Source organism: Procambarus clarkii, chromosome 21 (assembly GCF_040958095.1).
Source record: "Procambarus clarkii isolate CNS0578487 chromosome 21, FALCON_Pclarkii_2.0, whole genome shotgun sequence".
Taxonomy (NCBI): Eukaryota; Metazoa; Arthropoda; class Malacostraca; order Decapoda; family Cambaridae; genus Procambarus; species Procambarus clarkii.
In genome coordinates, this window is record NC_091170.1 from 30293341 (window position 1) to 30320840 (window position 27500).

A 27500-nucleotide genomic window follows, 5' to 3' on the forward strand; every position below is an offset into this window, starting at 1 on the left:
GTGTATTTGTTAGCGTGTCCTTGTTGCGCTTGTCCATCACTTTCCCCTCACTCATCACTTTCACTCACTCATCACTTTCCCCTCACTCATCACTTTCACTCACTCATCACTTTCCCCTCACTCATCACTTTCCCTCACTCATCACTTTCCCCTCACTCATCACTTTCCCTCACTCATCACTTTCCCCTCACTCATCACTTTCCCTCACTCATCACTTTCCCCTCACTCATCACTTTCCCTCACTCATCACTTTCCCTCACTCATCACTTTCCCTCACTCCTCACTTTCACTCACTCTCCCCTACTCTCACCTCTTACTACTCATCACTCTAAAAGATATCCTTATCTCCAAGCTAATATGTCCCCAACTCTTTTCTGTATATAAACTTACCCCCATTTTTATCAATTATTTTTATCAATTGCTTCTTGTTGTTTACGTGTTATTTCACCCCTTTTTTATCTTTGAATTTGCTCTAGATAATGTAAATACAGCATCCTAATCTTCCCTTGGCGAGCTGGTTTATATTATCTGGGATTATCATCACCTTTCGCTACACAAATGAGTTTATGTCTGTTCCGAAGAATGACATCGAAAACGGAGTTACATAATCTAGATGGGGCCTAGCAAGAGCAGGCTATAGTGCTTAAGAATATCATTCTGGCCTAGAGTGAAGGGAATCTATATGATCACCGTGCAGTGAGGGGGGAAAGTAATTGAAAATTTGGAACTACAGATGATTCAGTGATTGTAATATGGGGGAACTTGTTTTTTTGTTTAAGTTAGGAGAGGTAGCTGAAGGTGATGCCCTACATTGGTTATTAAAACACACACACACACACACACACACACACACACACACACACACACACACACACATACACACACACACACAAGGCGGGATCCAAGAGTCAATGCTCGATCCTGCAAGCACATATAGGTGAGTACATATAGGTGAGTACACACAATTATCAGGGGAAAAACGCCAAGCCATTACGACTATATAGCATTTGGACGGATCAGGATAAGGATTTTGGGATGGGACGGGGATGGAAGTTGATTGATTGACAGTTGAGAGGCGGGCCGAAAGAGCAGAGCTCAAACCCCTGCAAGCACAACTAGGTGTATACAACTAGGTGAATACACATACACACACACACAGGGGCCTCGTAGCCTGGTGGATAGCGCGCAGGACTCGTAATTCCGTGGCGCGGGTTCGATTCCCGCACGAGGCAGAAACAAATGGGCAAAGTTTCTTTCACCCTAAGTGCCCCTGTTACCTAGCAGTAAATAGGTACCTGGGAGTTAGTCAGCTGTCACGGGCTGCTTCCTGGGGTGTGTGTGTGGTGTGGAAAAAAAATAAAAAATAGTAAGTTAGTAGTTAGTTAGTAAACAGTTGATTGACAGTTGAGAGGCGGGCCGAAAGAGCAAAGCTCAACCCCCGCAAAAACACAACTAGTAAACACAACTAGTAAACACACACATTCTCCAGCAGATAATGTATGCTTGGAAGCTATTGTATTTGGTTGTGTCCTCTTCGTGTGGATTCAATACTCATTACCATAAAACGAGTGCGTGACTGTGTGTGTGTGTGTGTGGTGGGTCGCTGGTGGTATCTGAATATCTTCTGAATATCTTCTGAATATTGCATTCCTCAGCCGTCTGGTAATGCTTCCTAGTGAATAGATTAATGACCAGGAGCTGAGGAAGGAATGCAAATTGATTACTTAATTCATCTGGATATCGTCTACGCTGAGTCAGTTTGAAATGGATTAGGGTCGCGTGTGTGAGAGGGAATGATTGATGGATAATGATAGACACATAGAGGAAAATGGAAGACGGCATCTACAACACAAGACGTTTAGTGAGGCGGCTGACTAGCACAATGAACGTGTTCATTCATCATGGTAGATATTCATGAAATATGATGAGCTAAGCGAAGGCTTAGACACACCTTATTCCATCTTCACACACACACACACACACACACACACACACACACACACACACACACACACACACACACACACACACACACACACACACACACACACACACACACACAGTTTCAAATGTAGATATGACAGAGCCCAGTAGGCTCAGGAATCTGTACATCAGTTGATTGACGGTTGAGAGGCGAGACCAAAGAGCCAGAGCTCAACCCCCGCAAACACAACTAGGTGAGTACAACTAGGTGAGTACAACTAGGTGAGTACACACACACACACACACACACACACACACACACACACACACACACACACACACACACACACACACACACACACAAAATCTATGTACACATTAATACCTACTGACTCAACCCGCGTCCGCCCAACAAGGATTATAGCTGTTAGCTTGTGTTCAAACAATGGGAACGTAGTTGTAAATCAATTCTCGGATCGTGTTGCAAAGAAAACTAGCTTGTTGTAGGTTCTCTATAAGCTATGAAGAGGGAAAGCTCTCAGACTGTTAACATGAGTCGTTCGTCTACTCTTGTACCCAATTAAGGAAGGCAGGGAATTATCAGGGGAAAAACGCCAAGCCATTACGACTATACAGCATTTGGATGGGATCAGGATAAGGATTTTGGGATGAGACCGGGATGGAAGGAATGGTGCCCAACCACTTGGACGGTCGGGGATTGAACGCCGACCTGCACGAAGCGAGACCATTGTTCTACCGTCCAGCCCAAGTGGTTGGTTGGGCCAGAGAGAGAGAGAGAGAGAGAGAGAGAGAGAGAGAGAGAGAGAGAGAGAGTGAGAGAGAGAGAGAGAGATTTACTGGGCTGTAATCTATACAAATCACTACACAGTGGAGGCTGCAGATCATACTTAATTCCCTATTCGAACAAATAACTGACAATCACTTGGTGTAATTAGCCAGAATAAACACGGAGTTTGCAGTATATTTTCCACGGCTTCATAATTAATGAATCCGACAGCCCATCTGACGAGATATTAAGGAATTTTTTTCACTATAAACAAATAAATACCAGCACCAATTACGACTGAACTAAACAGGTGTTTAGCTATGTAACTCGAACCTGTCTTTCTGGACTTAAAAGACTTTTAGCTTACAAATCCAAGATTTTAAACTCCTTTTTATATATATTAATAAAACAAAATATTTACATTTATAACTGGCTTATTGGTAAGATTTTGTTAGCTAACTAAAAGAAAATTAAGGCACAGTTTATAGTAATATATTACTGTAATTACAAGAGGAACCCTAATTCCTTAAGCATCTTATTATCTGAAGAGGTCATTAAGAAGATTAACTGTCCAATGGCAAGTTGTTTTTTCCCTGCCTGGTCCTTAATCAAGAGTTACAAGGCGTGGCTAAAGAGATCTTAAGCCGTGGGAAGTGATTGCTTGTTACTCAAGCAGACAAGCAGCTGTTTTGTGATGGCTTGTCAGATAAGCAGAGAAAGCAGATAATCTCTGCTTATCTCTGCTTATCAGAGATAAACAGAGATAAGCAGAGTTGTTTTCCAGATAAGCAGATAACCAGAGATACATCAGTATCTGTGTTTGTTTGCAGGCGATGAGTCACAATAACAAGGCTGAAGTATGTTGACCAGACCACACACTAGAAGTTGAAGGGACGACGACGTTTCGGTCCGTCCTGGACCATTCTCAAGTCGATTGAGAATCTGTTTGTTGTTTGTAATTGGTTGTCATACAGGCCTCTGTTTTTGTGATTGTTGTTTGAACCCAAAAAAGCAGTTGTTTCCCAGTGTATTTTTCCTTTAGTTATTCATTTCCTTTACATTTCATTATTCTCTTTTTCTTCTGTTTTACTTTAATTTTCACATTTTCTCTCATCTTCCACGCTTTTGAGAAACCTGCATTTCCTCCTTTCATATGTCTTTATTTCTTTCTGTTTCCTTTCCACATTCCTCCCTTACATCCAACCCTTTCCCTTACTCCCTCCTTCCTGCTCTCTCTCTCCCCCTCCCCCACTTCCCCTCTCACAAGCCCTCGCTGCTGCTTTCCCCCTTCAAAACACTACCATGAGGGGCACCTGGGGGGATCTGCCCCCCCCCCTCCCCAGCAACGTATGAGACAGGGGCCAAATATATTGACCTACTATTTCGTCAGGTAATGACCTTATTGCCCTCACCTAAATTATACATAACTAATTGGCTGTCGATACGGATTCGAACCTCGTTTAGGGGGCCTTTCCAGGAATACTGTTGAACCGTGTTGATATATATATATATATATATATATATATATATATATATATATATATATATATATATATATATATATATATATATATATATATCCTTCTGAAGATGTATTACAATACGAAAGTACTTAAGGAAATTCCTGTTTCAATTCTCCTCTGTGGTCTGACACTGTCACATTTTTAATCACGTGTTTATTTTCGTGATATACACACACACACATACATATATATATATATATATATATATATATATATATATATATATATATATATATATATATATATATATATATATTAGTATATTTTGGTAGCAGTCTTTCCTGTAGACATATATTATTAAATATGACCGAAAAAGTAAGATTAATAATTCTAACACGAATTTTCTCAATCTTTCGTACATTACGCTTCACTGTTGGAGGTAAATCAAAAATCACTTCTCCAAAATTCATTTTTATTTCTAGTCTGACGCGACACGGGCGCGTGTCGCGTCAGACGCATATTTCTTGATGCTATCAAGAAATATGGACCAATAGGCTTTCTACAAACACTTCTATTCAATACCCATTGTTTCTGTTCTGTCTTGTGTTGATACTTTTAATACCCTATTAATATCCCCTCCTGTTCTGTCTTGTGTTAATGCCACATCACCCTTCCCACCTCACTCAAATGTAGATATAAAATCAGAGATACGTTCTAATCAGTTGTGTATTTGTGAAGTCTTTGAAAATGTAATAAGTTTTACGAAACGCGCCCGTGTCGCGTCAGACTAGAAATAAAAATGAATTTTGGAGAAGTGATTTTTGATTTACCTCCAACAGTGAAGCGTAATGTACGAAAGATTGAGAAAATTCGTGTTAGAATTATTAATCTTACTTTTTCGGTCATATTTAATAATATATGTCTACAGGAAAGACTGCTACCAAAATATACTAATATATATATATATATATATATATATATATATATATATATATATATATATATATATATATATATATATATATATATATATATATATATATATATATATATATGTACATATATTGTTGTTGTTTTTTTGCATTCATTTTGGGCGAATTTGGGTTTTCCAAATGATCTTACTTTCCCCCCCCCCCCCCCCAGCCCGTTTTCTCTCGCTTTGGCGAGCTAATTCGTCACATTTGAGATAAACGTTTAGAGCCGCCTGTTAACTGCACTTAGCATGATTGAAAGGGATGGAAGTGCATGCAGGGACCATCGTGTATAACAAGGGGACACCTGTCACTTGGTTATATTTAAACATTTCACTAATATTTGCTACAATTATTACGTCTAATATAATTTATTTGATTATATCTGAACAACTTCTTGTAATTATTCTTTCCCACTCTGATATCCCACAACTGTTGTTTAAATCTACTACAATACTTTTACTGCTACTGGGACAACACGTCTACTTCTACTGCTACTTCTACCACTAGCCTCCTGGATAGGCCTCTCCCAGCACGCACACATAAGTAACTGTTACTTAAATAAGTAAAGAAATGTTACTTTTCACGATGATACGACGTTCTGGTCTGTGTCCTCGTTGTGTCCTAGTTGTGGTCTCGTTGTGTCCTCGTTGTGGTCTCGTTGTGGTCTCGTTGTGGTCTCGTTGTGTCCTCGTTGTGGTCTCGTTGTGTCCTCGTTGTGGTCTCGCTGTGTCCTCGTGGGGTCGTATTTGGACGAGCAAAATGATCGGAGAATGAAGAATGGATAAGTCGGATATGCGAGACGCGAATGAGATTGCATTCTTCTCTTCAGCTCTATAGAGGGGCTATATATAGAAGGGGATATATAGAAGGGGCTATATAGAAGGGGATATATAGAAGGGGGCTATATAGAGGGCTATAGAATGTGTTTGAGGTCGACCTCGGTGAAGAGGGTCCCGGGCATGAGCATAGGATACGAGGTAGAGAGAGAGAGAGAGAGAGAGAGAGAGAGAGAGAGAGAGAGAGAGAGAGAGAGAGAGAGAGAGAGAGAGAGAGAGAGAGAGAGGATTAATTCCAATATCAGGCTTTAGGTTTTATGGACATTATCGTGAGATCAAAAGTACAATTAGTCTCCCAGGATCAGTTGGCAAGAATTTAATTACTCTATTTTTTTCTCTCTCTCTTTTACCTCTCCTTTCTTCTTCATTCCCTTGCTTTATGTTCCACTTCATCACCAACCACTTGGGCTGGACAGTAGAGCGACGGTCTCGCTTCCTGCAGGTCGGCGTTCAATCTCCCATGACCTCCCAAGTGGTTGGGTATCTATCCTTTCTCCCTCGTCCCATCCCAAATCCTTATCACGACTCCTTCCAATGGCTATATAGTCGTAATGGCTTGGCGCTTTACCCCGCTGATTATTCCCTTCCTTTACTTCTCCTCCTCCTTCTTATTCTCCTTCTTCTCCTTCTGCTCTCCATTACTCTATTTTATCTATCATGTTAGAAGTCATAGAAGCCACCTCCATTGTCAGTGTCAAAGTCGACTAGATATGAACAAATCCACAAGGGCCGTGACTAGGGTTCGAACTTATGTCCGAGAGCATCCCAGACGCTGCCCCCTTAATCGACTGCATAATCAATGTATGGTAAGTACTCCATTCTCCGTCCATTGTCTTTCGCTCCACCACTCTCTCTCACCCCCTCACCCTGCTCTCACTCACGCCACTCTCTCCCCCCACACTCTCCCCCACACTCTCCCCCACACTCTCCCCAACACTCTCCCTCTCTCCTTGGCATCTCAGGATCCATCACTGGGGCTTTTAGCGGCGACGTTGGTCCCGGCCGCCACAGCGGTCTCTCAATTCCTTCCTGCGGCATCTAGATCAAAAGGAATTTGATTTCTGATGATGCGAGAGGCTTGCCACTCTCCCCCCCCCACCCCACCCCTCTCTCTCTCTCTCTCTCTCTCTCTCTCTCTCTCTCTCTCTCTCTCTCTCTCTCTCTCTCTCTCTCGCTCTCTCGCTCTCTCGCTCTCTCGCTCTCTCCTCTATCTACTCATTTCTGTTACACACACACACACACACACACACACACACACACACACACACACACACACACACACACACATTCAAAATGTTTGTTGTTTATTTTCACAAACAATCAACATATTACCGAACATTCTGAGTGATAAACATACACATTTCTTCCTTTACACATACAGTATGTTACCAGACGTACACACAAATACTTGTAATACTAGGCACACAGACCATTTACAATAGACATTCAGACACTTCAACAAAAGATTACAATCTTGGTGCAAAAATTCTTATATCTCTCCAGAATATCATCAACCTTTCCGTTGTGACACATGCAGGCTGTTTGTTCAGGAACAGTCCTTATCTCAGTGTTTCTATATACATTAATCAACGAACAATCAAGAACATAATGGGCAAGGGTGTGCTGACCTTAACATACCACATAGTTTACACTTGGTGTCATTATCATGACCAACTGTACCATATTCCCAGTAATATTTGTACCCAAGCCTGAACCACATGTGTACAGAGTCACTCCAAGCATTTCTCCTTTTACCATAAGTGAAATGTTGGTGTTTTGACTCACACACCTGTAGCGTTGCATGGCTTGACTCACACACCTGTAGTGTTGCATGGCTTGACTCACACACCTGTAGCGTTGCATGGCTTGACTCACACACCTGTAGCGTTGCATGGCTTGACTCACACACCTGTAGCGTTGCATGGCTTGACTCACACACCTGTAGCGTTGCATGGCTTGACTCACACACCTGTAGCGTTGCATGGCTTGACTCACACACCTGTAGCGTTGCATGGCTTGACTCACACACCTGTAGCGTTGCATGGCTTGACTCACACACCTGTAGTGTTGCATGGCTTCACTCACACACCTGTAGCGTTGCATGGCTTGACTCACACACCTGTAGTGTTGCATGGCTTGACTCACACACCTGTAGTGTTGCATGGCTTGACTCACACACCTGTAGCGTTGCATGGCTTGACTCACACACCTGTAGCGTTGCATGGCTTGACTCACACACCTGTAGCGTTGCATGGCTTGACTCACACACCTGTAGTGTTGCATGGATTGACTCACACACCTGTAGCGTTGCATGGCTTGACTCACACACCTGTAGCGTTGCATGGCTTGACTCACACACCTGTAGCGTTGCATGGCTTGACTCACACACCTGTAGCGTTGCATGGTTTGGCTTCCCTCATACATTATACTTCTCCTCGCCACTTCTGCCTGTGCCTGAATATTTCTAATTTTGTCTTTTATTTGTCTCATTGTTAAAACACATTCAATGTCAACTTGTGGTTCTGATGTGGCGTGTTTGGCCAAGTCATCCGCCACCTCGTTGAGCACTATTCCAACATGAGATGGAATCCACATGAATTTCACACTATGACCTTTCAGTTGTATCTCATTTATCCTTTTCTTACAATCTTCAACTATGGACATGAAGGCTGGATATCGACTGTTTAAGGACTCCAGTGCTCCTCGGCTATCGACAAATACAAAAACATCTTTGTCGTCATGACGTACTTCCTCCAAACACGCCAGAATGGCCCGGCAGTTCAGCTTGTGTTGATGATATACAATTACTAAGTCCAAGTACAATTTTCCAGTCTATAGTTCCAAACTCAGTATATTCCCTTATTAGGACACCACACCCTGCCATCCTCCGCCACCGACCCCTCACACTATACATGTAAACTGTTGCCTCTTGGTAGCCCCAGATATCATGCTTCCATACACACCCCATAATTATCCAGGTTCATGCTGAGTCTTTTTCACCTTGAGGGGCATAATTTTGACTTCTATTTTCAGTACTTTCCACGGAGCAGACATATTACACTGTCGAGAAGGTTTGTAGCAGTCAAATACATCGTACGGCAAGTACAACTAGGTGAGGACAGTCAGACAGACAGTCACTCAGACAGACAGACAGACAGACAGACAGACAGACAGACAGACAGATAGAAAGACATAGAGTATATGAGAAAATTCAGAAAGAGAAAAATATAGAGAAAACGATAGGGCGAGAAAATGAAATAGAGAGACAGAGAGCTATAGAGAGAGAGAGAGCTATAGAGAGAGAGAGAGAGAGAGAGAGAGAGAGAGAGAGAGAGAGAGAGAGAGAGAGAGAGAGAGAGAGAGAGAGAGAGAGAGAGAGAGAGACGAGGGGACAAGACAAAGACACAATGAGAGATAAAGAGAGCGAGAGAGACACAAGTATCCTTCTCTCCACCTCCGGTCAATCGAAACAATACTCTTCAGTGTTGCAGTATTGATTAACAAGGTGGCACCGTTGCCTAGCAATGTTGCAATACTCCCTAACAATGATGCAGAGTCCTCCAGTGATGCTGTAGCAGTGTCGCCCTATAGAGGTGCCGGTCGGCCGAGCGGACAACACGCTGGATTTGTGATCCTGTGGTCCTGGGTTCGATCCAAGGCGCCGGCGAGAAACAATGGGCAGAGTTTCTTTCACCCTATGCCCCTGTTACCTAGCAGTAAAATAGGTACCTGGGTGTTAGTCAGCTGTCACGGGCTGCTTCCTGGGGGTGGAGGCCTGGTCGAGGACCGGGCCGCGGGGACACTAAAAAGCCCCGAAATCATCTCAAGATAACCTCAAGATAACCTTGTACATCCATCTTCCTCTCTTTCAATCTTTCATTCTATCCACCTTCTTTTGATGCTCATTTATCTTCTTATTTATTATTATTAAAGTAATAACAGATGAACATGGAATATTTAACCATGAACAGATAACATGAATTTGAGATTTAAAAAAAGAAACTCGAATGTATTTCAACATTCTCTTTAATTAAAATGCAAATGCTGGGATAAGCGCCTTGGTGTGAGTGAGGCGCACGTGTAGCTAATACCGGGGCGGGGCTCACGGACAGCCTGGGGATTTATTGAAATTTATGGGAATTTATTGGGATTTGTTGGAGTTTCTGGGAATTTATTGGGGTTTGTTGGAGTTTCTGGGAGTTTATTGGAATTTCGACCGATGGAAAGGAATAATTTCGTAAATTATTGATTGTGTTCTTGTCAAACTTGATTTTGATGTTGCTGGAATAGATATGTCATTCCTCCTCCTCCTCCTCCCCCCCCTCTTCCTCTTCCTCCTCCTCTTCCTTCTCTTCCTCTTCCTCCCTCCCTCCTTCTCCTACCTCCTTCCCCCTTCTACTCGCAGCTTCCTCTCTCTCTCTCTCTCTCTCTCTCTCTCTCTCTCTCTCTCTCTCTCTCTCTCTCTCTCTCTCTCTCTCTCTCTCTCTCTCTCTCTCTCTCTCTCTCTCTCCGACACACCCTAAAAGCACGATTCAGCATCACTGTTATGTTTCCTTCTCTTCCATTCCCTCTTCCTTCCTTCTCTTCCCTTCCATTTCCTCCCTCTACAGTCTAGACCCCAATTAAGCCATTTCAGCAGCAAATTATATTCCCTCTCCCGCCCTCCTCCTTGGACACCCTAGGACACCCCTAGGACATCCTAGGACACTGTACGACATCCTAAGACACGGATGAGCGTTCTCGCCTACATGTGTATGTGTACTCACCTACATGTGTATGTAGGTGAGTACTTTCCTTTTTTTTCTGACGATTGCGTAGACCCATTTGAGTCTTCGTCCACTTTGCCGATTCATCTTAGAATCCTGTACGTGGCGATCATGTCTCCGTGCTCCTAATGCCCTCCATCGAAGCGAGGTCCAAGTCTCTCTCTATCCTTCCTCTCGGTTCCAAAACATGCGTTACCAAACTGTATTATACATTTCTTTAGGTAACGATTGCATGCTTGAGCTGCATACTCGTCTCACGTACGTTTATTCCGAATTCTTTCTTGTCTAGATTCTTGAAGGCTTACATTTGCCTGTTTTGTAAATATGACGTGAAGACAAATTGTCTTATAATGTCTTGTAACTCAGTATTCGTAATCTAACGCGAGAGAATCAAATACTTAAGTGATATTATCAACAAAGCGATGCGCAAATTTTTGCCATTCTCGCTTGCTCCAACTGTTTTTGTATTCCAACTTCAAAGCGGCCAGGGTTCGTATCCCAGCGAGGGCGATTAAAAGGATTCGTTGAAGCTATCAGGCAGGCTTTGTTAGTGCCCCCAGCAGGGCAGGTGTTGGTGGAGCCTTGTTGCTCCTGCCATCTGCTCTCAGCGTCAGGTTAATGAGCATTTAATTAGCACGTTGGCTAATTAGAATGTTTTGTTAAATCATTAGTGTTATTTTAAATTATAATTATGAGATTTTTTTTGCTTCCAAGAGTCATAATTCACCTTGTTCGGTCTTACCTGCGCACACCATCCAAGAACAGATGTATGTATGTATACTCAACTGTTGTAATCATAATGTATATATATGTATTATTTATAGAATAAGACAAAACTGAGACATAAGGTGAAGAAAGACCGTATATGACGGGAGAGTTTGTAAGGAGAAGAGAAGAGGTGAAGTGAGAGGAGACGAAGAGAGGAGAGGAGAGATGAGAGAATATGAGAGGAGACGAGGAGAGGTGTAAGAGCAACATGAAAAAAAAAAAATTAACAGCTGAGCTAAGCGCAGCTCGCTGGATGAAACGAGAAACAAAAGAAAGTAAACAGAGATCGGATTAAGAGTGAAAGTATATAAGAGAAAAGAGAAAAAGAAAAAGGAGAAGCAAATTAGCGACACAAAGAGAAAGAGAGAGAGAGAGAGAGGGGGAGGGAGGGGATGGAGAGCCGATACAGGATAGCACAGTGAGAGGCTGATAACTGAGTCAGATCCTGCTTGTTGAGGCCATTTTAAGCCTCTGTGTAGCGAGAATAACGGCAAGAGTCGACACCGACAATGCCAGGTCTAAGGGGTCAAGTTGCACATGTGAACGAGACCATGTGGAGCATGTTGCGTATGAGAGCATGTTGGAGTGAGGTAATATATAAATCATCAACAGCACTGGAAGAGGCAGACAGCTGCGTTAGGCAAGAGTACATTGATGTTTGTTGACTTGTTCAAAGGTGAGTGTTGTCAACAGTGGACGAAACGTCTTAGTGATGCTGGTGGTGGTGTGTGTGTGTGTGTCTCTCTCTCTCTCTCTCTCTCTCTCTCTCTCTCTCTCTCTCTGTCTCTCTCTCTCTCTCTCTCTCTCTCTCTCTCTCTCTCTCTCTCTCTCTCTCTCTCTCTCTCTCTCTCTCTCTCTCTCTCTCTCTCTCTCTCTCCTCGTCAGACGGAAAGCGTCAGAGTCTTGAGGAGGAAGAGCTGCTTGCTGGGGGGGAAAGCTCGTGTTTGTAATCAAAAGACTTGCCAAGAGTGAGAAATGTGTCTCATTGGGTGCATCAAGATTTAGTTTCATCCCGAGGTGTTGTGGTGGTATTCGGGGGGGGGGAGGGGTGTAGGGGGCATGGTTGGGGTGGGGGGGGGGAGGGGGGGGGGAGGGGGAGGGCAAGATCTAGTGTTTTATATGTACTGTGTGTGTGTGTGTGTGTGTGTGTGTGTGTGTGTGTGTGTGTGTGTGTGTGTGTGTGTGTGTGTGTGTGTGTGTGTGTGTGTTTGCCTAATATTGTCTACCATGAAAGAGAGAGGTGGCTTCTAACCCCCCCCCCCCTCCCCCCGCCCCTTCCTGTTCTATATTCCTCGCGCTCCTCTAAATTGGGTTACCAAAATCAACCCATATGTCCTCCTATCCTATATTTTATTCTCTCCCAGTCCAAACACCCAAGAGAATCCAGTTTCCTGTTCCTGCGGATCAGTGTTGTGGACCAGAGAGGAAACGCTTTCAGCGTCCTACTGAGCTCTAGTCTAGCCTCTAATCTGGAAGGAGTTTGACTGGTAATTGGTGTGATAAACGTCAGTGTTGTTTAATACTCTAATTAAACTCCAACACGCCTCCAATCCCCCTCTAACACGCCTCCAATCCCCCTCCAACACGCCTCCAGTCCCTCCAACATGCTTTTAAGCTCTCCAACAAGTTTCCATCGCCTCTCCAGCACTCTTGTTTTTTCATCAACTTAAGAAATTACTAACTTTTGAACTTTTCCTTAATATATGATCTTTTCATTATTTTCTGCTCATCAAGAACTAGGCCACCTCGCTTTCTCTCTCTCTCTCTCTCTCTCTCTCTCTCTCTCTCTCTCTCTCTCTCTCTCTCTCTCTCTCTCTCTCTCTCTCTCTCTCTCTCTCTCTCTCTCTCTCTCTTTCTCTCTCTCTCTCTCTCTCTCTCTCACATTCACACACACAATTGACACCCCGTTTGGTGTCCTTTCCTCTCTGCTCTCCCTTCTCCCTATGTTCAATTAACCATTTCCGATGATAATCCGCCGTGGAATAGGGTAGAGGGAGACAGCGGATGCAAGGGAGGGAGGAATAAAATAAAGGAAAGGGAGATTAAGAAGAATGACGGAGTGGAAGGGAAAATTTTAGATAAGGGAGGAAGGACAAAGCTGATGAGAGAGAGAGAGAGAGAGAGAGAGAGAGAGAGAGAGAGAGAGAGAGAGAGAGAGAGAGAGAGAGAGAGAGAGAGAGAGAGAGAGAGAAAGGAGTGAAAAGAGGTAGAGACAGAAAAGAAAAGCGCAGGGAAGCTAGACAATACGAAAAGAGAGAAGAAGGGTAAGGAGAAAGAAGAACAGAGAAAGAGAAAGAGAGAGAGAGAGAGAGAGAGGATAGGTAAAGAAAGAGGGAGGGTAGGGAGGGAGGGTAGGGGGAAGGATAAAGAGACAGAGGACAAAGACACAAACAGGTAGACAGAGAAGCCAACTACGAGACAGAAGGAAAAGAGACCGGCAAGGATTGGGAAGGATTTCTGGAATGGTGATATGTGGCTCTGAGGATTTGGGAATGTTGAGAATGGTCAGAGAAGGAATGTTGGAGAGGGAGGGACTAGGAATGGTCGTGGAGGAGGGATTACGAATGGTCGTGGAGGAGGGATTACGAATGGTCGTGGAGGAGGGATTACGAATGGTCGTGGAGGAGGGATTAGGAAAGGTCGTGGAGGAGGGATTAATAATGGTCGTGGATGGAGGGATAAGCTTCAGAATTACCAACAAAATAAACTGATGTTCATATATATATATATATATATATATATATATATATATATATATATATATATATATATATATATATATATATATATATATATATATATGAACACTTTCACAACGAAATACACGAAAGTTTAAATTTTCAATTTCATTTTCATTTTCAAGTGAAAGGATAGAGGGCGTCCCTTCAATCTATCATAAATCATACGTGTTTTGACGGCTATTAATAAATATAAACACAGATGTCAGTAATTAACGAAACACCTTCCCTTTCTACCTAATGTTGTGGGGAGAGGTGGCCAGCGTGCGCATGCGCGAAATTCAATGCCAGACGAACGATGCACACCACATAAATTCTCCCGCTCTCTGAGTCCTATATGTGTTTTAACGTTGTTAAGTTAAGGTCAATATATAATGCGTTTGATTCCAGCTGAAATGTCTATGGTTTAAATTAAATCTGAACCCCGGAGGAGGGAATATTGACCAGAGGTTTTTTCACCGGTACGACATTTCAACAAACGTTCAGGCAGCGCTCGGCACACATGGTTGGCTCGCGCAAGAATCCCACCCCAGTCATGTGGTGACCTGAATCGGCGGCAGGTGCGCTGAGCCCTACCGGAAAGGCTCCAAGGAGAGAGAATTGACAGTTCGCCCAAGTCAGTGTGATTTGTGTACGGATTAAAGTGTTGACGAAAATGGAGTACTGACACGGAGAAGCATGAGCCAGCACCAGGGCCCGGGAAGAGACGCAGGTGAACAGGGAGCCGTATGATCAGGTGGGGTCGAGTTTTAAAGTAGAGTATTTATAAGACTTCACTTTTAACTTTCGCCTGCACAAAGTTCCAATGTTTTTCTTCGTTTTGTTTACTTTTGTAAATATTATTATTAGTTAATTAATGTTGTTATTCTAGGATTATATACAGAAATGTTATTATGTTATCTAATAGTTGTTACTAATAATGCTTATTCCCGCTTTACTATTATTACTAAAACTATTATTTGGAAATTTGTTAGTTGAAATGAATTATTTCTTATGTGACGCATTTGCGTAATTAATTGTTATTGTCTGTGTGAGCGACTATGGGGTTGGTCTCAAGAAAATGGCTGCTTTATGGGGTGTTTTATTTGGTACATGTAATTGTTTTACTTTGGGATCATTAGAGGTACGTCGTTAGTGGCAATATATGCTTTGATCTGCGTCACCAGCTCTGTCATCTTTGTGAGAAGTAGATGGGACTGTCACCACACTCTAGCACCACACAGACCCACCACCACCACCACACTCCAGCACCACACAGACCCACCACCACCACCACACTCCAGCACCACACAGACCCACCACCACCACCACACAGACCAACACTCCCACCACACTCCAGCACCACACAGACCCACCACCACCACCACACAGACCCAACACTCCCACCACACTCCAGCACCACACAGACCCACCACCACCACCACCACACTCCAGCACCACACAGCCCCACCACCACCACCACCATCACACTCGAGCACCACACAGACCCACCACCACCACCACACTCCAGCACCACATAGCCCCACCACCACCACCACCACCACACTCCAGCACCACACAGCCCCACCACCACTACCACCACACTCCAGCACCACACAGCCCCACCACCACCACCACCACACTCCAGCACCACACAGACCCACCACTACCACCACCACAACCACCACCACCACCACACTCCAGCACCACACAGCCCCACCACCACCACCACACTCCAGCACCACACAGACCCACCACCACCACCACACTCCAGCACCACACAGACCCACCACCACCACCACCACACTCCAGCACCACACAGACCTACCACCACCACCACACTCCAGCACCACACAGACCCACCACCACCATCACACTCCAGCACCACACAGACCCACCACCACCACCACACTCCAGCACCACACAGACCCACCACCACCACCACCACCACCACACTCCAGCACCACACAGCCCCACCACCACCACCACACTCCAGCACCACACAGACCCACCACCACCACCACACTCCAGCACCACACAGACCCACCACCACCACCACCACCACCACCACCACCACCACACTCCAGCACCACACAGACCCACCACCACCACCACACTCCAGCACCACACAGACCCACCACCACCACCACACTCCAGCACCACACAGACCCACCACCACCACCACCACCACCACCACCACCACACTCCAGCACCACACAGACCCACCACCACCACCACACTCCAGCACCACACAGACCCACCACCACCACCACACTCCAGCACCACACAGACCCACCACCACCACCACCACACTCCAGCACCACACAGACCCACCACCACCACCACACTCCAGCACCACACAGACCCACCACCACCACCACCACACTCCAGCACCACACAGACCCACCACCACCACCACACTCCAGCACCACACAGACCCACCACCACCACCACACTCCAGCACCACACAGACCCACCACCACCACCACACTCCAGCACCACACAGACCCACCACCACCACACTCCAGCACCACACAGACCCACCACCACCATCACACTCCAGCACCACACAGCCCTTACACCCCCACCACACCACAATTTTCCCACACTGACAATTTTCCAGCTCTGGTTGTACTCCAGAATAAACATATCAGACCGCCAACAGAGACCTTCTCGCCCCAGCGCTGAGGTCCTCGCCGCGTCGTTGATAAGAGAAAATATGTCTCGGTAAATGTGTTATTGGGCGCTGGTGACGGGGTGTGTTCCTGCCGGTGTTCTGGGCCTTCAGTCTCTCCTTGTTTGTGTCTTTTGTTTGTTTGTTTACGCAGGTGAGAACAGGGAGAGACGACCTCTGACTCCTGCGATCACCAGGAGTCAGAGTTAGTCGTCTCTGAGTCGTGTGAAGAGAGATTTCTTTCTTTTCCTCTTTACATGGTTCATGGTAAGTGCTGAACGCTAGTTTACTCGCTCCATGCAGCTCGGCGTTCAATCCCCGACCGTCCAAGTAGTTGGGTACCATTCCTTTCCCCCCGTCCTATCCCAAATCCTTATCCTGACCCCTTCCACGTGCTATATAGTCTAATGGCTTGGCGCTTTCCCTTGATAATTCCCTCTCTCTCCCTAGAACACAACCGGGTACCCAATTACTGATGGGGGGTAACAGAGGTTCAAGAGCCCAAACAATCCTCCCTGCCCAGGACTCGAACCTAGACCGAATCGCTGACGAGTTCATTGGCGAATGTGTTCCCACTGGTCCTAAATTGACTTAAATACAGTCTCTCTCTCTCTCTCTCTCTCTCTCTCTCTCTCTCTCTCTCTCTCTCTCTCTCTCTCTCTCTCTCTCTCTCTCTCTCTCTCTCTCTCTCTCTCTCTCCCTCCCTCTCTCTCTACCGAGCCACAACGTACAGAATACGTAGTTCTAACCTAAGCAGGAACTCATGAACCCACGCCACCACACTTAACCCCTCTTACCACTGAAGACGAGGAGTCACAATAACGTGGCTGAAAAGTGTTGACCAGACCACACACTAGAAAGTGAAGGGACGACGACGTTTCGGTCCGTCCTGGACCATTCTCAAGTCGATTGTGCTTCGAAAACCACTTACCAATGCTTAGGAACCATTTGTGAAGTATTTGTGCGCTGTTGCTGTTGATAGTTATAATAAAAACGATAATGTGTTACTCTGCAATTTGTAGGTTAGGGGCCATAACGTTCACAATTAGACGTATTGAACAAATCCACAAGGACCGTGACGAGGATTCGAACCTGCGTCCGGGAGCAGCCCAGACACTGCCTTAATCGACTGAGCTAATCGATTAATCAACTAATAGACGTATTAGTTGATAGGGCGAGATATTCAGCAGCAGCATATATCTTCATCCATGCCTTATACATGACCAAACAGTCTCAATGCTCCTTAATCTTACTGTTTACTGTGAGTAGTATGCCACGCCCTCTCGTGACGTTTCAATGTATTATTCCCTCATTACTAACACTGAACGTTGACAATCTCTGAATATATGCATCTGAAAACTCTTGACCCCTGAAGGATTCGAACTCGGTCAGCCAGGGGCCTCCATGCCCCCTTGGCGTGACCAGTACTGTAACCACTCTGCCATCAGACTGTACAAAAAAGTATTGGATAGATTTTCCAATACTAGACACAATTCCAGGGGGCATCTTAGAGGCCCTGGCTGTCCGGGTTCGAATCCTTTAACGGGTCAAAAGTTTTCTGATGCATGTTTTTTTGAGGCCGCTCGGATGTAAAAGCAAAGGTGTATAGCGGTGTTTTACTCAGCCTTTGTGTCTGTGTAGGTGTATAGACTCACACACGTCTTTATGTCTGCCTTCATCTCTTAACCCGGTTGCTCAAACAGGCTAATATACGCAGGTTACTCAGTGCGCACAGACGCACTACGCACATTAAGCTGCATGCGCACGAACGCGCACTGGCGCAGTACACACAGCTAGGTTCAATATTTTGTATTTTTGTATAATTTTGCAAGGTTATTCTTTGTTCGGGTTTATTGCAAGATCTCTGCCTAATGCCAGAGGCTTTGCGCTTGTCATAAGCTCATTGACAGCTGCTCTGAGCCTGTGTCATGAACGTCATGACAGCTGCTCTGAGCCTGTGTCATGAACGTCATGACAGCTGCTCTGAGCCTGTGTCATGAACGTCATGACAGCTGCTCTGAGCCTGTGTCATGAACGTCATGACAGCTGCTCTGAGCCTGTGTCATGAACGTCATGACAGCTGCTCTGAGCCTGTGTCATGAACGTCATGACAGCTGCTTTGAGCCTGTGTCATGAACGTCATGACAGCTGCTCTGAATCTCTCATATACTCATTGACAGCTGCTCTGAACTTGTCATGAACGTCATGACAGCTGCTCTGAGCCTGTGTCATGAACGTCATGACAGCTGCTCTGAGCCTGTGTCATGAACGTCATGACAGCTGCTTTGAGCCTGTGTCATAAACGACATGACAGCTGATTTCAGCCTATGCCATATAGGTATTCTCCTCCCTGTAGCCCCAAAGACAGGTGTTCTGAGCCAGAACAATCATTCCTCCCCTGAATCCCTCAGCCCCCCCACGACAAAAAATTAAGAAAGTACCTCGGTGTTCACCTACTTGCTTGATCCCGACAGTATCGTGGAAAGTGCCCAAACCCCCCTTATCCTGCTCACCAACAACAGGTGTTCAGACTCGGTTCAAACACCTCTCAACACCCTCGATCTAATACCATATACGAATACCTGTAAAGAACGTACAAGAACTGGCGCAGAATGAAAGGGGGAAAATTATTGCGGAAAAATCTCTGGCACTTAAGCAAGACGGGATCCAGAGGGCCGCCCATCCAGAGAGGTCGTGAGTGTGTGTCTCTTAAACCCCCCGATTATAGATAAACCCCCGATTATAGATAAACCCTCTAAGCGGTTTATTCACCAGAGTGGTTAAACTCGCCTGGTATACTTAAGTAAACCCCGAGTATACTTAAATCTTGTTTGGGAGACGAGGGGGCTGGGTCGCACTTCTGGGGCGATGCTTGGCAGTTTACCAGGGAAGATCTGACTGTCTGTGAGGTTCTGAGACGGTAGACAGACTGTCTGTGAGGCTCTGAGACGGTAGACAGACTGTCTGTGAGGTAGACAGCCTCTAACACGGCAGACAGACTGTCTGTGAGGCTCTGAGACGGTAGACAGACTGTCTGTGAGGCTCTGAGACGGTAGACAGACTATCTGTGAGGCTCTGAGACGGTAGACAGACTGTCTGTGAGGCTCTGATACAATATACTGATTATGTATGCAGACGACGCGTCAAAATAACCGATGATACGAGGACCGGAAAACACACATCAGAAAGGGTAGGAACGACCACGTTTCGGTCCGCTCTGGACCATTGTTAAAGTCGGCTACACGACTCCAGGTCGGACCGAAACGTTGTCGTTCCTTCACTTTCTGGCGCGTGTGGTTCGGTCATCACTGATTATGTAGGTCTGACACAGTAGCCGGAGTGACTGTGTAGGTCTGACACAGTAGCCGGAGTGACTGTGTAGGTCTGACGCAGTAGCCGGAGTGACTGTGCAGGTCTGACACAGTAGCCGGAGTGACTGTGTAGGTCTGACGCAGTAGCCGGAGTGACTGTGCAGGTCTGACACAGTAGCCGGAGTGACTGTGTAGGTCTGACGCAGTAGCCGGAGTGACTGTGTAGGTCTGACACAGTAGCCGGAGTGACTGTGTAGGTCTGACACAGTAAGCGGTCTGTGAAGCACTTACACAGTAGATTAACTGTGGTGCTGGGAGATTAGGTATACATATGCATGAAGATAGTGTAGGCGTGGGAGAGAGGTGGGGGGGGGGGGTAGGAGGATGCAGAATAAGACTTAAGGAGTAGCGCCAAGAAGTCTGTGGGAGAAAGGAGAGGGAGAGGTGTAAGAAGAGAAAGATAAGAGAGAGGAAGACGAGGGAGGAATAATATGGGAGACATGGCAGAAGAAAAAAGAGATAGGGGAAGGGAGGGTGATAGGGAAGAAGGGAGGGTGATAGGGAAGAAGGGAGGAGGAAGATTGTGAGAGATGGGAGAGGGGAAAGGAGAAAGAGAGGAAGAAAGGAGAGGAGGAAGCAGGGCTGAAAAGAGGTTTTTTTTTTAATTCCAGATATCAATTTATTAAATAAAACTAAGTTATCAGCCCAAGGAAACTTCGTACACCATGCTGTTTGGTACGCTTTTTCTTCCCTTATTGTTTACTACCCATTTCATCCCACCTTAACGAGGGCAATTCAGATCACAAATTAATACCAGATGGAAAAAAAATGTTGCCCAAAATATATTTTCCAAATCTCTATTCCGAAAATATATTCCAAAATTTCTTTCCGAAAATTGGTTGACAGTGGATAATAGGGGCCGCTAAAATGCAGTTTTAAGTTGGTAATCCGAAATATAATTATTTTTTAATATTACTTGAGATTCTTCGGGGGTTTTCTAAACTCCGAGTTTTCTATAAGTCTTCGAGTTTTTGTTTCTGTTTTTGTTTTTGAGTTGCATATATTTTGGTTGTATAATGGAACTAAATAATATAATTTGAGTTGCATAATGATTTTAACGTGATTGAGCGAGAGAATTCTCACCTGTTTGTGGAGATACAGTAGAGCTTTGCACACACACACACACACACACACACACACACACACACACACACCTGTTGATTGACGGTTGAGAGGCGGGACCAAAGAGCCAGAGCTCAACCCCCGCAAACACAACTAGGTGAACTAGGTGAGTACACACACACACACACACACACACACACACACACACACACACACACACACACATATATATATATATATATATATATATATATATATATATATATATACAAACACATATATATGCGTACATAAAGACAGACGAGCGGACACGTACATCAACACCAGTCCATTTGCACAAACACAAACATACAAACAAGTGAACATAAACCCCAAACACCAGTCCTTACACATGTACACACACACATACACACGAACATTCACTTGCTAAACACCCACTGAAAATATACATAATACACAGCACACACACATACGGACACATACAAAGGAAAACCTGTAAAGGCAAATGATTCACAGTGACATCAAGAAGCTTTCTCTCAGCTAAAACCCCGAACTTACAGGTGAATACAGGTTACAGGTTACAGGTGAGAACTTACAGGTGAATAGACACATTATACACTATACACTATACTACCTCTGGCCATACACGTGTGGCCAGACGTAGAATATTCAGTCCTAAGTTAAAGGCACGTCAAAGACAGTGTTTTAAAGTCCACAGCTGGTACCAGAGGTACAAGCTGTGGACTGGACTGTTTTCAAAGCTGGCTAAGTTCACAGCTGGTACTATAGGTAGATTAAGGCTGGCTAAGTCCATAGCTAACACAGCTGGCTAGGTTTATTGCTGGTACCAGAGTTAACTCAGCTGGTTAAGTTCACAGCTGGCTAGGTCTACAATTGGAACCATAGCTAACACAGCTGGCTAAGTCCACAGCTGGTACCATAGCTAACACAGCTGGCTAAGTCCACAGCTGGTACCATAGCTAACACAGCTGGCTAAGCTCACAGCTGGTACCATAGCTAACACAGTTTGCTAAGTCCACAGCTGGTACCATAGCTAACACAGCTGGCTAAGCCCACAGCTGGTACCATAGCTAACACAGTTGGCTAAGTCCACAGCTGGTACCATGGCTAACACAGCTGGTTAAGTCCACAGCTGGTACCATAGCTAACACAGCTGGCTAAGTCCACAGCTGGTACCATAGCTAACACAGCTGGCTAAGCTCACAGCTGGTACCATAGCTAACACAGCTGGCTAAGCTCACAGCTGGTACCATAGCTAACACAGCTGGCTAAGCTCACAGCTGGTACTATAGCTAACACAGTTTGCTAAGTCCACAGCTGGTACCATGGCTAACATAGCTGGTTAAGTCCACAGCTGGTACCATAGCTAGGGGCGCAGATGAGCCATAGAGACATACTTGAGTCATAAGATACACACATTATCATTAAGTGCACACATTATGTACACAAACACATAGGTCTCCACATATTACGGGTGGTGGTAGGAGAAGACAGTATGTGCCAGCGCACGTGAGAGCCGGACAAGGCTACCCCGGGTGCTGCATATCCTCTTCAACGAGGCTGTGGGTTCCTACAAGCAGAGGTGGTACGCCATATAATATATATATATATATATATATATATATATATATATATATATATAAATATATATATATATATATATATATATATATATATATATATATATATATATATATATATATATATATATATATATATATATATATATATTGGTGTATACTGGCAGCAGGTTTTCTTTCAAACATGTTTCATTGAATATGACCGCATATTCTGTATTTATTATTTTCTGGTTTAGGGCTTCTATCCCTCTAACTATTTTCTTAGCATCAGGGCTTAATTGGAATAGGAGTTCTCCAAAACTCATTTTCGTACTTTTAAGGTGAAGAAAAGAAGTGATTTACTATAGAGTGTATTACACTTATTTGTATAATTTGCACGACGTTTCGAACCTCCATGGTTCATTCTCAAGTGAACAATCTTACAATACTAGTTGATTTTATACCCGCATTAGGTCAGGTGATAATACAATGAAGGTGAAAAACATGGGGGGATACATAAGGGATAAACATAGGGGCTGCAGAAGGCTTATTGGCCCATACGAGGCATCTCCTATCTAAACACAAAGATTAATCCAGTGTAATTGGCCTGTTATGTTGGACATTGTCTTCTGTGTTGGCATCGATATGTTCTTGTCTTGTCCTTACTCTCATGGTGGGTAGAGTAAATAGTTCCGTGATTTGGGTGTTCATGGTAGGTCGCTCTATTCTTATGTGAATTGCCTCAAGAATTTGTAATCTTCTTGAATCTTGGGTTTTATCTATTATGCAAGTATTCTTGTTCAACATTTCTCTTGTTAGAGTAATGTCATGGGCTTGTCTCATGTGATTCCTAGGGGCACCAGATTGAAGATGGCATGTCAAACGCCTCGTCAGCTTGGTCGACGTCATAGCTATGTACTTACATTGAAGGTTACATCCTTCGTGGGGGCAAGTGTACATGTATACAACGCTTGACTGCTGTAGAGGGTTCTCCGTCGGCTTCGGGCTGTTTTTGATAAGGAGTTCGGAAGTCTTCTTGGTTTTGTAGAATATTATCAGGTTTATGTTTTGGTTAGGAGTAGTGCTTTTTACTCCTTTACGGATTATTTCTTTCATTATTCTTTCCTCTTTTATATGTTCACTGTGCATGGTTGATTTGTAATATAATTTTATTGGGGGTGTAGTTTCAGAATTTCAGAACCTAGAACAGAAACCACAACACCCCCAATAAAATTATATTACAAATCAACCATGCACAGTGAACATATAAAAGAGGAAAGAATAATGAAAGAAATAATCCGTAAAGGAGTAAAAAGCACTACTCCTAACCAAAACATAAACCTGATAATATTCTACAAAACCAAGAAGACTTCCGAACTCCTTATCAAAAACAGCCCGAAGCCGACGGAGAACCCTCTACAGCAGTCAAGCGTTGTATACATGTACACTTGCCCCCACGAAGGATGTAACCTTCAATGTAAGTACATAGGTATGACGTCGACCAAGCTGACGAGGCGTTTGACATGCCATCTTCAATCTGGTGCCCCTAGGAATCACATGAGACAAGCCCATGACATTACTCTAACAAGAGAAATGTTGAACAAGAATACTTGCATAATAGATAAAACCCAAGATTCAAGAAGATTACAAATTCTTGAGGCAATTCACATAAGAATAGAGCGACCTACCATGAACACCCAAATCACGGAACTATTTACTCTACCCACCATGAGAGTAAGGACAAGACAAGAACATATCGATGCCAACACAGAAGACAATGTCCAACATAACAGGCCAATTACACTGGATTAATCTTTGTGTTTAGATAGGAGATGCCTCGTATGGGCCAATAAGCCTTCTGCAGCCCCTATGTTTATCCCTTATGTATCCCCCCATGTTTTTCACCTTCATTGTATTATCACCTGACCTAATGCGGGTTTAAAATCAACTAGTATTGTAAGATTGTTCACTTGAGAATGAACCATGGAGGTTCGAAACGTCGTGCAAATTATACAAATAAGTGTAATACACTCTATAGTAAATCACTTCTTTTCTTCACCTTAAAAGTACGAAAATGAGTTTTGGAGAACTCCTATTCCAATTAAGCCCTGATGCTAAGAAAATAGTTAGAGGGATAGAAGCCCTAAACCAGAAAATAATAAATACAGAATATGCGGTCATATTCAATGAAACATATATATATATATATATATATATATATATATATATATATATATATATATATATATATATATATATATATATATATATAAAATCAAAATATATTTTTTCAAAGCTAAATTAATTTCACGAGCATTTATCTAATTTTTTTATACTCAAACGCGAAATGCCTTCAGAATTCAGCTCGCAGAACTAAAATGAAAATTATTTGAATCTAAAACTGTCAGAATATTGTTTTGAATATTATGGTGTGTGTGTGTGTTGTGTATTCACCTAGTTGTGTTTTGTGTTTGCGGGGGTTGAGCTTTGCTCTTTCGGCCCGCCTCTCAACTGTCACTCAACTGTTTATTTTTTCACACACACACGCACACACACACACACACACACACACACACACACACACACACACACACACACACACACACACACACACACACTTTGAGTACACACACACACACACACACACACACACACACACACACACACACACACACACACTTTGAGTACACACACACACACACACACACAGGAAGCAGCCCGTGACAGCTGTCTCAACTACCACGTACCTATTTACTGCTAGGTGAACAGGGCCATCTGGGTAAAAGAAACTCTGCCCATTTATTTCCGCCATCGCTGGGGATAGATCCCCGGTCCCTAGAATTACGAATCCCGAGCGCTGTCCACTCAGCCACCAGGCCCCCGTGTGTGTGTTTGCCTATTAGTTTTCACCTGTTCCAGCCTGCGTGATCGAGTTGTTAGCTCTTGGATTCCGCCTTTCCAACCACCCGTGGCCTAAAGCTGTGATTACAAGGCCAATTATTGACCCTTTCAAGGATGCATCTCACAACAGTTTGCTAACTCCTATTCACCTAATTTACTACTAGGTCGATAGAGGTGGTGTAGCGGCTGCTGTGTGTTTAGGCGGGTGAGAGAGAGGGAGAGAGAGAGAGAGAGAGAGAGAGAGAGAGAGAGAGAGAGAGAGAGAGAGAGAGAGAGAGACAGACAGACAGACAGACAGACAGACAGACAGACAGAGAGCGAGAGAGAGAGAGAGAGAGAGAGAGAGAGAGAGAGAGAGAGAGAGAGAGAGAGAGAGAGAGAGAGAGACAGAGAGAGAGAGAGAGAGAGAGAGAGTCATGGAGGATGGATAAAGGCAGAAGAATAATTACTCGTCAATAATTCAAGATACCCTCATTTGTATCCTGCATATTGACAACTGTGGTGTGGACTCTGTAAACTCTGTAAACTGAGCCTAGAGTTCGCTCTACCACACGACAGCACACTGGACGAGTGATCCTGTGGTCCCGGGTTCGATCCTGGGCGCCGGCGAGAAACAATAGGCAGAGTTTCTTTCCACCCTGATGCCCCTGTTACCTAGCAGTAAATAGGTACCTGGGAGTTAGTCAGCTGTCACGGGCTGCTTCCTTGGGTAGAGGCCTGATCGAGGACCGGGCCGCGGGGACACTAAGCCCCGAAATCATCTCAAGATATACCAAGAAAGGTTATGTGGCAGCCTGTTCTCCTCGTCCTTCGTTCACTCCTTAAAACACCCCAACTGTCTTATACCTCATCAAAAAAGCGTTCGAATCCCAGCAACTCTTCCCCACTCTCTCTCTCTTATGCTATCGAGACCATTGCTTAAAAAAACGTCAATTTTATGATATTCTCTTTTTTTTACGAACATGTACAATTCTTAACGGATCTGGAGGAGTGGTAATTTGTTGCCTGATGTCTTCTGTAACTGGACATCAGGCAACATATTATGTTGCCTGGACATCAGGCAACATGTACTAGATGTAAACAACATCTAATACACTCCTGTAGCACATGTTGTCCCACATGACGGTAATCTATGTTGGCTTGCCCAAAGCTGCATTGAACATGTTGGCGCGAGTAATATATCCCTTACTATATTGTGTCATGAACCCCAAAAAAATATCATTTAATTTTGATATAATTTTAGGGCTGTATACATTATGTATTTACTGCGCGGTTGGCAGAAATTATGTCCAAACATTGGCTGGTGGAGCATACGTGTGTTATGGCGTTGTGGAGTGTCGCATTTCTGAAATATACAAAGTGCTTTATGTCCTCTAAATTGCTTAATTCAGTGTAAAAGTTACGTAGCGTATATTGCATTGTTGGTGCTGTCGAAGGCTCTGTTCTGCTCTGAAAATACAAATTGTTCTTTGTATGAAGTATAGGCAATGTATGACATATTTTTTTCAGAATGCTTTTCTAGTTTCTGAATGTTTGTATATATGGTAATCTTCGTTGGTATTGTAGAGGTAGATTATTTGTGTTATAAGTTATCAAAAAGACTATAAAAGACCACTTTCTATAATGTTTTTCTGATACAATTGCTGAAACAAACTTATAATTAGTCATTTTCTGAGCC

The 27500-nt window shown here is 44.1% G+C and overlaps 2 protein-coding genes across 2 annotated transcripts in view; one reads left to right on the forward strand and one right to left on the reverse strand.

The window, feature by feature from the left end:
• The window catches only part of LOC138367231 (uncharacterized), a 53299-nt gene that overhangs the window by 4229 nt on the left and 21570 nt on the right, over positions 1-27500 (reverse strand). The window contains exon 3 of the mRNA XM_069328639.1: positions 8438-8690. Coding sequence (XP_069184740.1) covers positions 8438-8690 — 253 coding nt within the window. The remainder of the gene's footprint in view (positions 1-8437; positions 8691-27500) is intronic.
• The window catches only part of LOC123751843 (uncharacterized), a 155831-nt gene continuing 143136 nt past the window's right edge, over positions 14806-27500 (forward strand). Inside the window, exon 1 of the mRNA XM_069328641.1 lies at positions 14806-14991. The gene's annotated coding sequence lies outside the window, so the exon portion shown is untranslated. The remainder of the gene's footprint in view (positions 14992-27500) is intronic.